The sequence below is a fragment of the Cynocephalus volans genome, chromosome 7 (genome assembly GCF_027409185.1).
Source record: "Cynocephalus volans isolate mCynVol1 chromosome 7, mCynVol1.pri, whole genome shotgun sequence".
Classification (NCBI taxonomy): Eukaryota; Metazoa; Chordata; class Mammalia; order Dermoptera; family Cynocephalidae; genus Cynocephalus; species Cynocephalus volans.
The window spans coordinates 11803376-11817595 of NC_084466.1; the positions used below are offsets into that span (position 1 = coordinate 11803376).

Here is a 14220-nt window from a genome sequence, read left to right on the forward strand (position 1 = left end):
CTCACTTCTTTAGGGTAATTTACCCTAAAGATACACCTCCAAAAATATGAAAATACACATGCACCAGATCGTTCCATGCATTATAATTTTGCAATTTCAAAAATATTGGGAACTGTTTAAATGCCCAAACATAGGAGATTGATTGAATCAACTATGCCACAGAATTCAGTTCTATGCTTTTGAAAATAGAATGACAAAAATTTCTACAAACTGGTATAGAGTGTGCTACCTTTCATACGGAAAAAAATAACGCATACAAAACATATATTTATTTATATTTATGAAAAAAACATATACAGATAAAGCAGAAAGCAGCAAAGTTGGTTACCTATAAGGCTGAGGGAAAGCAGAGTGGAAAGTCTAATGAAAAAAGCAATGATTCTCTGAGTATGCTTTTTTGCATAGTTTTTGACTTTTGAAAGTACATTGTGTTCTACATATTATAAAATATAATTATATTAATGAGGTGGGAAGGAACAAAAAAAGACCTAAGACTGACAGCAATCTGAAATAAATAAGCTCAAGTATATTTCAAATGAGTACCATAACCACTCTAAAGAGAAAGTAAATAAAAGGAATCCAAGTAACTCATAAACACAGCATATGACCACATACCTAATCTTGGGCAGGACTGGGTGGAGTGAGGGTGGGGGAGGGGCGGATTGCAAAAGATTCCTGATCTTTTTTGGTAGATTGGTTTTGTATAGTGGTGTGTCTGAAGCAATTCTAAAAATAACTGTAGTTGTAGTATAGGACGGAGCAAAGGAATAAATATGTTGGCAGTGTTGGGAGCCAGGGTTCTTACTGTGGAAATGGGACATGTGAAGACAGAATGAGAAAAACAAGAAATAACCCCATGGGAATGGATCGGAATTAGTTGTAGTGGTATAAATTCATGATTTCTAAATACATATACATATGTATATGTAATGCATATATGTGTGCAAGTATGTCTACGGATATTCGTGTGTGTGTGTGTGTGTATATACATGCATATATTTACTAGCGTTAAAGTAAATTGGAACGGGGACCAGGTCTGAAGAATCCCTGAGTGGACAATGCCAGTTAGGTCTCATAAGTGACCTTAACCTTGTTTGATTTGAAAAGATAAGTAAAACTTACCTTGAGCTATTTCTTATAAATGCTTTAAAGAAAAACAGAATTTAAGGGCAACCAATCAGCAGCAACCAACAAACAGATAATCATATATCTAGAGACTTTCCGATGGGATAGACCAAATCTGGCCATTTGACAACTGTAATCAATCAAATATTTTCATTTGCTCAACTTTCATGTTCGTCCTATAAAAGCCTCCTTCTTGTGTTCCCTCAGTGGAGTTCCTTGACCACTCCAGGTTTGGAGCTTCCCAAGTCATTAGCTGTGTCTCAGTTTACTTTTGTGACACCAGCCTGTTTGTAGAAAGGGCCAAGAAGCAAAGATACCACAGTGGAAATAAGCATGCCCAGTGCTCACAATTTTTATTCTAATACCATCCTTCACTAAAAAGAACCAGAGTTTTTTGTAGAAATGGCTAATTCCAAAGCTGTGGAAAGGCAGGTACAATATGACCTTGGAATATTTTGTTATGCCAAAAAGTAAAAAAAAAAAAAAATTTCTAAAAACAAAGAAAACAATGAAGGCTTGTTACAAGGACACGGAAAGCTAGCCTGAAGGGGCTCCAACACTGAATCTCGTATAATTTGTGCACCAGAATAATTAAGTACAGAAATAAATAATAAACCATTGAAACAATAGGAATTATGATTCCAGACTGATAATAAATCACTAAGTAAATAAAATATCAAATAATTAATCAGTGAGAGAGGACTCTCATTTGTAGTAGAACCTTGAATGCCACTTGGTAAATGTGGAGGGAATCTTGGAGTTTAGAAATCGTCATTTTCCTATCATCACTGAAAACAATGGATCAGGTGAGAGCTAGGAACGGATGATAAATCTAGGGTAATTGTAACTAAAAATGGGATATTTGTATGGTTTAAAATTGTTTGCCCACAGGCTGCTCATTTGTGAAAAGGGTAAATCAGTAATAACAGAGTTGAGACATAAGAGAATACTTGATCAGTTGATCAAAACTGACTTCAATGAGAGCAGGTGGACATCACATGCTTCCAGATTAAGCACCTTGAAAATGAAAAATCATCTATCTAATATTTCACCTAAGAAAGTATAAAATGATTCTAATTATGAGGAGGAATCGGACAAATTCAAAATGAATAACATTTTATTAGAAAAAGCATGACAATTTTCTTTAAAATTGTCAGTGCTATAAAGCCTAGGTCTATGGAAATGATCCAGATCAATAAAGGCTAAAGATAGATGACAACTAAACATAACATCATCCTTAGACTGGATCCTGTCAGGAGGAAAAAATGCTATAAAGGATATTATTGGGTCAATTGACAAAACAGGACTATGGATGCTAAATTACATAAAAGTATTGGATCAATGTTTGTTTTTAACCACCACCCTCCCCCCAAAAAGTAGAGGTACGGATATCTTAGAAATGTGTTTTATATTTTACCAAATATGTTTTATTATCTATTGAAGCAATTCTGTGTATTTTCTCCTTTAAGATATGTTAACGTGATGAAGTACATGTATAGATTTCTTTGTGTTGATACATCTTTGGATTTCTAGACTAACCTTGATTTGGTTATAATGTATTATTGAAAAAACAATCAAACCTGGATTTGATTTTCAAATGAACACTAAATATATAGATTTGAAAACAGATAATTCAAGTCCAAAACAGAATTCAAGTCCTGTTACTAAAAGAAGTTTGAAAAGAATGAATTTTTTTCAAGATGAAAGAGGCCATGGGGTGAATGGGTGTGTGTGTGTGTGTGTGTGTGTGTGTGTGTGTGTGTGTGTGTGTGTGTGTGTGTGTGTGTGTGTGTGTAGGGCTGAGTGTTATAAGCTGAAGGTAGAGAAATCTCACTGAGAGGAAGGAAAAGACTGAAGGGCTGGAGAGGAGTGAGGAAAATATCTTGAACACAAAGAGTGACCTGACTGTTGAGACCATCTATCATGGTCTGACTGCTTCGCTCAGACCTTGCTTTGAGTATGGCACTGATTCCTATTAGCAATACATCCTTACTGAGCTTAATCTATACCAAGCAATTTGTTGCAATCAAACTGAATAAGTCCTAGCTCTGATTGCAGAAGGGCCTTACCAATAATGTGAGCTTCAGCAGGGGAGATATTCATCAGTGCAGTTGAACCCTCACCTTTAACATGTATGTAGAACAGTGGCTTGTACCCCTGAATCTTCATTAGAATTACCCAGACAGCTTTAAAAGCTGAAGTCCAGGCCATACCCCAAAGCCACTGACTCAGAACCTCTGGTTTAGGACATGAGCATTGACATTTTATTACTTTCCCCTTGGGATTCTCATGTTCAACCATGGAAAAACTCACTTTAAGCCTCCACATGCTCAGATGTTAAAAGAGTATTTAATTATAGTAACCAACTGGCTAAATATCATTGAAACTTAAACTGCAACTGCTTTGTTTTATGTGTTTTTGCTCATCAAATTTAACAGCTTCTCTGTCATTTCATAATAAATATTTTTAAATGACTTCTATGAAATACAAAAATATTTTTGTCAAAGAAAAACTCTTGCTGTCACTATATCCTTCAGTGAGCTTCATATCCAGTACATCTGAAACTTCTATCGAATTACAAAGATTTGTTTCTTTTTGATGCTAAGGTTTGCATCCAAAGCATCCTTGGTCTGTAACAGAAAATAATTGTCAATTTATATAAATTATTTTTAAAAAATTTAATCCAACATTCAAAATCATGGCTCATAATTCACATAAAGTTTTGTTTCCAGTGAATATCCTACTCGAAGGAGGCATTTGGAACAGCTGGTGAGTTTCAAACTTGCCAGTCTCAGCAAGATGACATTTTTTTCTATTGATTTATTTGAATTTTACTTTTTAAAAATATACTCAAAAGCATTCTCACTCAGAGGCTTGGCATTTCTTCACTCCTACATATTTCCATTAAATACAAAATTTGATGATTTCACTTAAGAATGTTATAGGCCATAATACTTACCTGCGTTTGAGCAGATGATATCTTGAGAATTCTTGCACATTTGGTTACTTTTTTTCTTTGTCAGGTCACAGTTAGTTGGGTACTGGCAAGCATCCCCAGACCATCCCTCGTCACATTTGCACTTGCCACAGTCGCACTGCCCATGGCCTGAGGATGTAACAACATCCAATTAGATGCAAATCTTTTTCCAAAGGAAACCATCTCTGTAACTAAAACTCTTAAGGGTGATGTTGGTTCAGAACTGATCTATAATAAATAGAAACACATGGATATCACATATGAGGGGTAATGCTATTATACAATGAAATGAAACACGATAATTTTATTTCAATAATCAACTTTGATAAATGATTGTAAAAACATTGAATTAATTTATAGAGACATTAGGATAATACACCAGAAGTTTTGTAAATCACATGGTCAAAATATTCAGCAATAAAAAAATTTCACCCAGCACCTCGGCATTTAAGAGACAAAAGCCCAGTAGAAATTATTTCTACTTAATTGAATTTTATAACACATAAAACCACAAACCCAGAGTAAGGAATCTTACTCCACTAAACTAAACATTGGCTTTATATTTATTTGAATTGAACATGTAATAGAATTTTATGGATGTATTAAATACCACCTTGGGATACAACTGACATAAAAATAAGTATATTGCTTCATATTCATCTACCTCCACAAAAATTTCTCAAACTTCAATGCTCTTGATCATCATTTTGCTTTAAGGCAATGCTGCTCTTACTGTTGTGATTGTTAATTTCATTAAGTCCTGCTTGATGAAGCCTACTAATGTTTCTATAGACTGCACAATAGTCTGACAGAAGTTCAAAACACATACAATACTTGGCCCTTGTCCTCAAAGAACTTACAGACTTCAAAGTCAAGGCTGAAATACAGAGAAGTTGATGTTGTTCCCAGCCAGAAGTGTTCGTCAGCTTGCATTAAGTTGAGTAATGCAGTCTATGACCTACAGAAATAGGAGGGGAGACTTTCTGGACTTCCTTGAACTTTAATGAGCCTTGAAAGTTGAATGGAGTTTGAATGGGTTTTAGAAAAGATATTCTTATATTATTCAAGATAAGAATACTAGGTCAATGTCTGAAATTCATAGACCACATGGAATGGAATCACTGATCTGGTGTCAAGAGTCGTTCAGTGTGGCAGCCAAAGTCCACAGGATGAGGTCCAGATGGTCATACAGAATGAATAACTGAGGCTATCCATCTGGGCATGTTCGGCAAAGCCTGAATCTGTGATTGGCTGTGACTTTAAAACTCCTCTTCATGTGGTCCAATTCATGCAAATGTTTTTATCTCTGTTGCATTTGTCAAACTAATTATTCTGTTTTACAAACAAAACCCTGCAAGTACCCTAATTGAAATTCACTTTATTAAGTGCACATCATTCCATCAAATTGATTGTATCATTTTGCATTCCTGTCTTGCCCTACATGGTATTGTCAATCTTGGCCAAGCTGATATCATTTACAAGCATAAGTGATCTCTCCTGTCAACTGTCCAGTCTATTCATAAAAGTATTAAGCCAAATTCTTGAAGTGGCTAAGTAAGCATCTTTTGGTAAATAAATATCTTGGAAACTATTGACTCTTTCATAATATTAGTGTATTAGGTTGAACTACATGAAATTCCCACTTTTGTAAGCTGAATGTCAGCTCTTTCTTATATTTTATCCCAATAAAAAGGCTTCATAACGGCAGACAAGAAAATAGAAATAATTTAAAAGATAAAGAATTATGGTAGTAATGATGTGCTGAATAAATAATAAAAGACTACTCAATGTTTCTTTTATATTGGATAAGATATCTTAGATCCTAACCTGAGATATACACTGGAGAGATGGATAAGGTTTGAGGGTCAAAGATTACAGATTTTTTAAAAGGGGAGAGGTGTTTCTTTAAACACTAAAAATAGAACTTCCATACGATCCAGCAATCTCACTGCTAGGTATTTATCCAAGGAAAGGAAATTAGTATACTGAAAAGATATCCACACCCCCATGTTTACTGCAGTACTACTCACAATATCCAAGATATGGAATCAACCTAAATGTACATGGACAGATGAACGGATAAAGAACATGTGGTATATATACATAATTGAATGCTACTCAGCCATGAAAAAGGATGAAATCCTGTCATTTGTGGCAACATGGATGAGCTTGGAAGACCAAATGTTAAGTGAAATAAGCACAGAAAGATAAATACCACATGTTTGCCCTCATATATGGGAGCTAAAAAAAAATTGAGTTTATGGAAGTAGAGAGTAGAATTGTGGTTACTCGAGGCTGGGAGGGGGGAGGGGGAAAGGGGAAGGGGACTGGCTAATGGATACAAAATTATAGCTAGATAGAAAAATAAGTTCTAGTGGTCTACAGTAGTGCTAGGCATCTACAATGAACAATAACTTATTGCATGTTCTTAGATGGCTAGAAGAGAGGCAGTCAAATGCTGTCATTACAAAGAAATATGCATTTTTGTGATGACAAATATGCTAATTACCCTGATTTGATCAACACACACAATACATGTATTGAAATATAACTTTGTACCCCATAAACATATACAATCAGTACATGTCAATTAAAAATAAATCTTTAAATAGGGGAAGAATAAAAAAAAGTATAGAATTTTTACATTTTAGGGTATAGGATAGGAAAAGACCCATCCATCCCAACTAACCCAATGAAGCCTCAGTAGAAGCAATATTCTAAGGTGCTTATTCTCCAAACTGAGTCCATGGAGGCTTTGTTTCATGAAACTCCCTCCATAAAAGATTCTAGGGGAAAATAAATACAGGAAAGAGTCTTACTATATTCTTCTTACAGTACGCCATGGTAATATATGTTGCACACCAAAGCCCCTCAGTCCTGTCATGAAAAAGCTATTTAACTTCATTTAGCTCAGAATGTACAATTTTGTTGGCTAGGGACCCCCTTTTCCTTAATCTGTATTAGCATCTCGGGCACAGGCTTACAGCAGCACTGTGTCAGCTGACGTGTTTTCAGCTTTTCCTTCGGCACCCTTTAAAGCTAATGTGGGGCAAGGTCTTCCAACCTTCATGTGCTTTCTAAAGTTTGTGTCCATTTTCATATTTATTTTTATTAGCTACCACAAATAAGTGAGAAGAACATGCAGTATTTCTCTTTCTTTGCCTGGCTTATTTCACTTAATATAATTTTCTCTAAGTCCATCCATTCTGTTGCAAATGGTAGTATTCCATTTTTTTTAATAGCAGAGTAGTATTCCACTGTGCAGATATACCACATTTTCTTTATCCACTCATCTGATGATGGGCATTTAGGCTGGTTCCAACTCTTGGCTATTGTAAATGGTGCTGCAGTAAACATGGGAGTATAGGTATCCCGTCAGCATGATGTTTCCATTCCTCTGGGTAAATTCCCAGCAGTGGAAGAGTTGGGCCATATGGTAGATCTATCTGTAATTGTTTGAGGAACCTCCATATCATTTTCCATAAAGGCTGCACCATTTGCGGTCCCTCCAACAGTGTAGGTGGGTTCCTTTTTCTCTGCATCCTTGCCAGCATTTGTCATTCTCAGTCTTTTGGATATTAGCCATCCTAACTGAAGTGAGATGGTATGTCAAAGTGGCTTTGAATTGGTAAAGGGACATGAAAATCAACTATATTGTATATTGATAAATTACAATAATATAATTTATAAAACCCTGAAAAAAACAGTGTTACAAAATTGAAAAATTGAAGAAATAAAAATAAAAATAAAGTTTATGTCCAGTAAAGGACTCCTTGATTCACTTCCTCCATTTAGGAAAGCTAATAGAATAGGAATTGATTTTTCACTGTCAAGAATTATTAACTAATAGTCTGTGTAACCATATTTGAAAATAAATGTGTAATTTAAAAAAAAAAGAATATAGTTTTCAGACCATTTTTACTATATTTCCAAGGTTAGTAAGAGCTTTGGCAGACCTGAGGAATTAGGTCACTATGTTATTGTGGCCAGGTAATCTTCACTACAGTGTCAACAATATGGCTTCAAAAAACACCTCATTTTTCAAAATAATTTATCCGTTATGTATTAGTTTCCTGGGCCTGTCATAACAAAGTACCCCAAACCTGATGGCTTAAAACAACAGAAATTTACTCTGTCACGGTTTTGAAGACCAAAAGCCTGAAATCAAGGTATCAGCTGGTTTGTTTGCTCTGGTGGATCTGAGGGAGAAACCAATCCATGCTTCTCTCCTAGCAACTCGTGGTTGCAGGCAATCCTTGGCATTTCTCGTCTTATGGCAACATAACTCTTATCTCCGAATGACTAATGATACTGAATATCCTTTAACGCCTATTTGCCATCCATCTATCTTCTTTTGTCCATTTCTGTACTGGACTTTTTTCTTAGTGTTGAAATTTGAGAGTTTTTTTTTTTTTTTTAATATATCCTGGATACAAGTCCATTTCACAAATGTGATTTGAAATATTTTCTCCTAATTTGTGGCTTGTCTTTCATTCTTTTAAGAGCATCTTTTGAAAAGTAAAAGGTTTTTATCTTAATTAAATCCAATTTATCAAGTTTTTTCTTTAACAATTGTTCTTTTTGTATCTATCTAAAACCTTGCTCCTTAACTCCAAGTTTATTCTTTGCCACTACCACACAGTCTCGACTACTATAATTTATAGTATGAGAATTAGGTATTATGAGAACTTCAACTTTGTTCTTTTTAAAAATTATTCTGGTTATTTTAGTTCCTTTGGTTTTATATATAAATTTTAGAATCTGCATGTTGATATCTACAAAAAAGCATGCACAGGTTTTGACTGGTATTGCATTCAATCTACAGATAAAATTAGAGAGAACTGCCATCTTAACAGTATTTAGTCTGAATATGGTGAAATATGTTGGTGGATTTTTTAATGCTGTACCAGCCTGGAATTTTGAGATATATCTCATTTGGTTATAAGTATTACATATTTATATATGTTTTATATATTGCATTCCTTTAGCAAATACTTTGTTGAGGATTTTTGTGACTGTGTTCCTAAGTCACATTGGTATGTAGTTTTCTTTGTTGTAATGTCTTTGTCTGATTTTAGTATAAGAAAAATGTTGGCTTAATGAAATAATTTGGAATGTGTTTTCTAATCTTCCAATGTTTGGAAGAGGTTGTATGGAATCAGTACTATATTGTCCTTAAAAGTTTGGTAGAATTTGCTAATGAAACCACCTGAGCCTAGAATATTATTTTTTGCAATTTTTTAAAAAATTTAAACATTTACTTGTACATGTTTGTGTGAACAGTGTGGTGAATTAGTGTGAAGTATATGCAAATGTTTAACTATGATTCAATTTCTTTAATCAATACTGGGATATTCAGGATATCTACTTATTTTTTAGAGAATTTGGTAGCTTGTGTCTTTCAAGGAACTGGCTCATTTCATTCAAGTTGTTGCATTTATGGGCATAGAGTTGTTCATAATATAAACTCACTATCCTTTTAACATGGACAGTGTTGGTAGTTATGTGTACTGTTTTATGTCAATGTTGATGTTTGCCTTTCCTGTATTTTTCTTGTTCAGTCTGGCTAAAGATATGTCAATTTTATTGATAATTTCAACGAACTAGCTTTTGGTCTTGCTGATTTTCTTTATTCTTTTTCTCTTTCCCATTTTATTATTTTTTCCTCTAATACTTATTATTTCTTTTCTTCTCCTTCTCTTATTTCGCTTTACTTTTGGTGTTCTTCTTCTAGTTTCTATGGTAGAAGAGTAAGTACATATTAAGGCTTTCTTCTCTTCTAATATAAACATTTAATACTGTAAATTTTTCTCTAAGTACTATTCTAGCTGCAGTCCACACATTTTGATATGCTGCATTTTTATTTTTATTCAGTTCAAAATATTTTTACTATCCCTTGAGATTTTCTCTTTGACCTATGTTGGTTAAATTCCAAATATTTGGGGATTTTTCAGATATATTACTGTAATTTCTAGTTTAATTCCATAATGATGTAATATAATTTTTCTTATTTTACATTTTCTAAAGGTTTATTTTATGTCCCAGAATATGACCTACCTTATTTAATTTGCCTTGTGCATTTTAAAAGAATATATATTCTGCTGTTGCTGGGGGAGTGTTCTATGTCAATTAGGTCAAGTTGGAAATAGTTTTGTTCAGGTTTTCTATATCTTCATTAATTTTTATCTCCTTATTCTGTCAACACATCTCCAACTACAATTGTGGATTTTTCTTTTTCTCCATTTAGTCTGTCATTTTTTTCTTCATGTATTTTGAAATGATATGTTAAGTGCCTACATATTTAGAATTGTTTATCTCATTAAAGAATAACCACTTTTTCATTGTGTAATGTCTCTCTTTATCCTTGATATTATTCCTTGTCCTGAAGTCTACTTTGTCTAATTCAGTAAAGCTAATCTAACTTTTATTTGAATAGTGTTTGCTTCCTTTCCCATCCTTTTACTTTCAATCTATGGATGTGTTAAACAGGTTGAGTATTCCTTGTCTGAATGCTTGAGACCAAAAGTATTTCAGATTTTGAATTTCTTCCCATTTTGGAGTACATACATTATACTTACTGGTTCAGCATCCCTAATCTGAAAATCCAAAATCTGTAATGCTCCATTGAGCATTTACATTAAACATCATGTTAGCAGTCAAAAGGTTCAAATTTTGGAGCATTTTGGATTTCGGATTTTCAGATTATGGATACTCAACCTATATTTAAAGTGGTTTCTTACAGATGTGTATAGTTGTATCTCACTTTTTTATCCAATATGATGATCTCTGTCTTTTAACTGTTGTGTTTAGAGAGATCATATTTAATATAATTTTTGTTATTGTTGGATACAAATCTACAAAGTTTTTTAGCAATTTTTATGGGCATCATTGGTTCTTGTTTTTTTTCCTCTTTTTTCTGCATTCTCTTTTGTTAACTTAGAATTATTTATAATTCTTTTTTATTTCCTATACTAACCATGTATGGATTTTAATTTTAGTGGTTGTCCTAGAGTTTACATTATACATCTTTAATCAACCAGAGTCTATCTTCAAATAATATTATACCACTTCACATGTAATGTTAGGAACTTAAAATAGTAAACTCCCAATTTCTCCCATCCTTTATGACATTTTACTTTTGCATAAACACACACACATTTACTATAAACATACAATGTATTGCTACTAATTTTTCTTTAGACTATCAGTTTTCTTTCAGAGCCTCTAAAAATAAGGAAAATACAAATGTTATTATACCTTAATTTATTCCATTTATATTGCTCTTCATTTCTTTGTGTAGATCCAAGTTTAGTGTAGTATCATATTCTTTTTGCCTAAATAACTTTCTTCACATTTCTTTAGAGTAGGTCTGCCGCAATGAATATCCTCATAAAAATCCTTAATTCTTTTTCATTTTTGGAATATGTTTTTACTGGATATAAAATTCAATGTTAGCATTTTTATTTCTCTCAGTTCTTTAAAGACTCCACTCCAATTTATTTTGCTTGCATGATTTCTGACAAGAGTTCCCCTGTAATCATTATCTTTGTTCCGCTGCATATAATGTATCTTTTTTTTTCGGTGATTACTTCTGAGAGTTGCTGTTTGTCATTCTGTTCAGTAATTTGAATATGATACGTCTACCTGTGTGCATGTGCATGTGGTTCTTTGTTGTTTATCCATGTTGAGTTTTTGTTTATTTGCTGTTTCATTTCTTTTCCCCAGCAGTCATGGGTGTTCACACATGCCCTAAGAGCAACAGCAATTACCACGATTCCCCTGAAAGGTGAAGGATTCTCTTCTACAGAGAAAATAGATATGAAGTATCTGGGCAGCTTCATGAACATCCTGGAGGAGTTTCTAGTCTCCTCCCTGAGGTCTCCACTTCATGGATCAGTTTTTCAAAAATCTTCCATTTTATTCTGTAATAGATCAGTGGGATTTGTAGAGAAAAAATCTGAAGGAGGTGGGGACTTGCTCAAATTCTGCAGCATCCAGGGGTTATACACTTACTCAACAGGGCACACTTGTTCTCTAACAGTTTTCCCACCAATACCATTCTTCTCAGTGTCTGGTTGTGCCTACTCAATTAAGTCAGTGCTCATTTCTGGTCTCTCCCTTCACCAGCCCGTCTATCCTCAGATTTTGGGCCAGTTGCTTTTCCTATTACTTCAGATCTCAAAAAAACTCAAGAACATGTGGAAATTTGTAATTTGTCCCACTTTTCTTCAATGTAAGGGTTGGAGCAACACTTTTTATCTCTATACACACCTAAGTGGAAACAAGAATCTTACATTCCCTTGAGAATAAATTCATCCAAGGTACAGAATGATTAGTGCTCACATCCCCAACACCTGTGATTCCACACAGCCCTGCAATTAAACAGTACATTGGAAATAAACAATGAAAGATCAGAGATTGTAAATATGAAGAATGATAACTTGAGTTATTTTAATTTTTCTGTCACTCTTAATAACCACTTGGAATGTTTAATTGTTTTCAATTTTAAAACAGTATGCAGAGTAATGTAATGTGTAATTTTGGGGCTAAGTACAGAATTTTTTCATGCATAAAGCATTTAATCGAATTTTAATAATATCTTTAAAAATTGAAATGCATTCTTCTGTTTATATTGTTACTTGTTTTAAAACTAAAGAACAAATCAAGAAAATTCTGATTATTAATTATCTTTTTATAATTATTGCTGACAACAATTTTATTATATAGAGGATGGATTTTAAAAAATGATTTTCTCTGGGTGTCAAATAAGCTAGGTGTACCACTGCTAGAACCTCTTCATAACCTTGAAATAGACATTTTAATTTGAACACTTAGCCCTGCCAGCTAAAACCCATTAGCTTTTGTTCAAATATGTGAATTCCCAAGACCTGCACTGTGTCCTATTTTCCAGTGGATTCAAACATGTTCACTTAATAATAGACACATGCAATTTTTATCCTAATATTTTTGAGACACCATAGATTCCCCAGCCTTCTCACACAATAAGAAAAAAAAGAATTAATTATACGACTTCTAGAATTCCAAAAAAAGATTGTAAAAGGATCCCTTACCTAATATTGCAGTTATTTCATGGTTTGAGATAGAAACTTGACCATTTTCAAGACAGGAGCATCAGTCCCTGGCATGCTTCTCAAGCCAACTAAAGATGACCTCTTAGATATTTTTGTTCTTAATTCCTGAGAACATTTTGACATGAACAATAGAGGAATTCTTTGTAGAAGGGTTCTTTTCCTAGAAATTAAACTATCTGAGTTCTGGTCCTACCTAGACATTAAACAGCCATGTGATCTTATCAGAAAAATGGAAAAGAAGAGTGCGGAAAGAGAAATTAATCTGAACACTTAGTTGGCCCTGACAGCTAAAACCCATTTGCTTTTGTTCAAATATGTGAATTCCTCCATTGAGTCCTATTTTGGCTTCTGGGTACTGTGATAAGTACTTTATGCAGGCTAGTCTGTTTAATTTTGATAATGAGCCAATGAAATAGATTTTGTTTGCCTATTTTACAAATGAGAGGGCTAAAGACCAGAATCTAAGTATCTTGCTCAACGTCACATAAACTGTGAGCTCAAAACTTATGTTTTGCCCATTACAGCCACCATTATCTGTTTAGTTCTGGAATACAATGAACTTGAGAGGGCCAGTTTGCTCCAGGAGGGACTGTGCTATTAAAAGCTGGAGGCTGATGGCTTGACAGCACTGGTTTTGGTTTTGCTGTTTACTTTTGGAACTCAACATGTCCAGAATTGGATTTTCATAATCCGTGGTGAAAGAACTCTAACAGTAAAATTATCAGGCTTTACTATTAAAATTAAATAATGCTAAAATTGGTAGATAAAAGAATTCAGGAATCTAGTCACCTAATTTCTCTAGACTTTACTGTGCTCATTTGCAAAATTAAGAGATTGGTCTGAATAACCCCAAGATTCTGTTCACCTTGAAAATCCCATCCTATAGCTTCGATTATTTTCGTTTTCTCATGCCAAATCAAAGTAGCTTCTTCAAACTGGGCACTTGACATAATAAAACAGGGTGGTGGTAGATATCAATTAATTTTTATCAAATCTTGTTGAGTACTTAAAAAAAACATGAAACAG

The 14220-nt window shown here is 33.8% G+C and overlaps 1 protein-coding gene across 1 annotated transcript in view; it reads right to left on the reverse strand.

Moving 5' to 3' along the window:
* The window catches only part of ITGBL1 (integrin subunit beta like 1), a 222706-nt gene that overhangs the window by 120455 nt on the left and 88031 nt on the right, over positions 1-14220 (reverse strand). The window contains exon 3 of the mRNA XM_063103004.1: positions 4085-4231. Coding sequence (XP_062959074.1) covers positions 4085-4231 — 147 coding nt within the window. The remainder of the gene's footprint in view (positions 1-4084; positions 4232-14220) is intronic.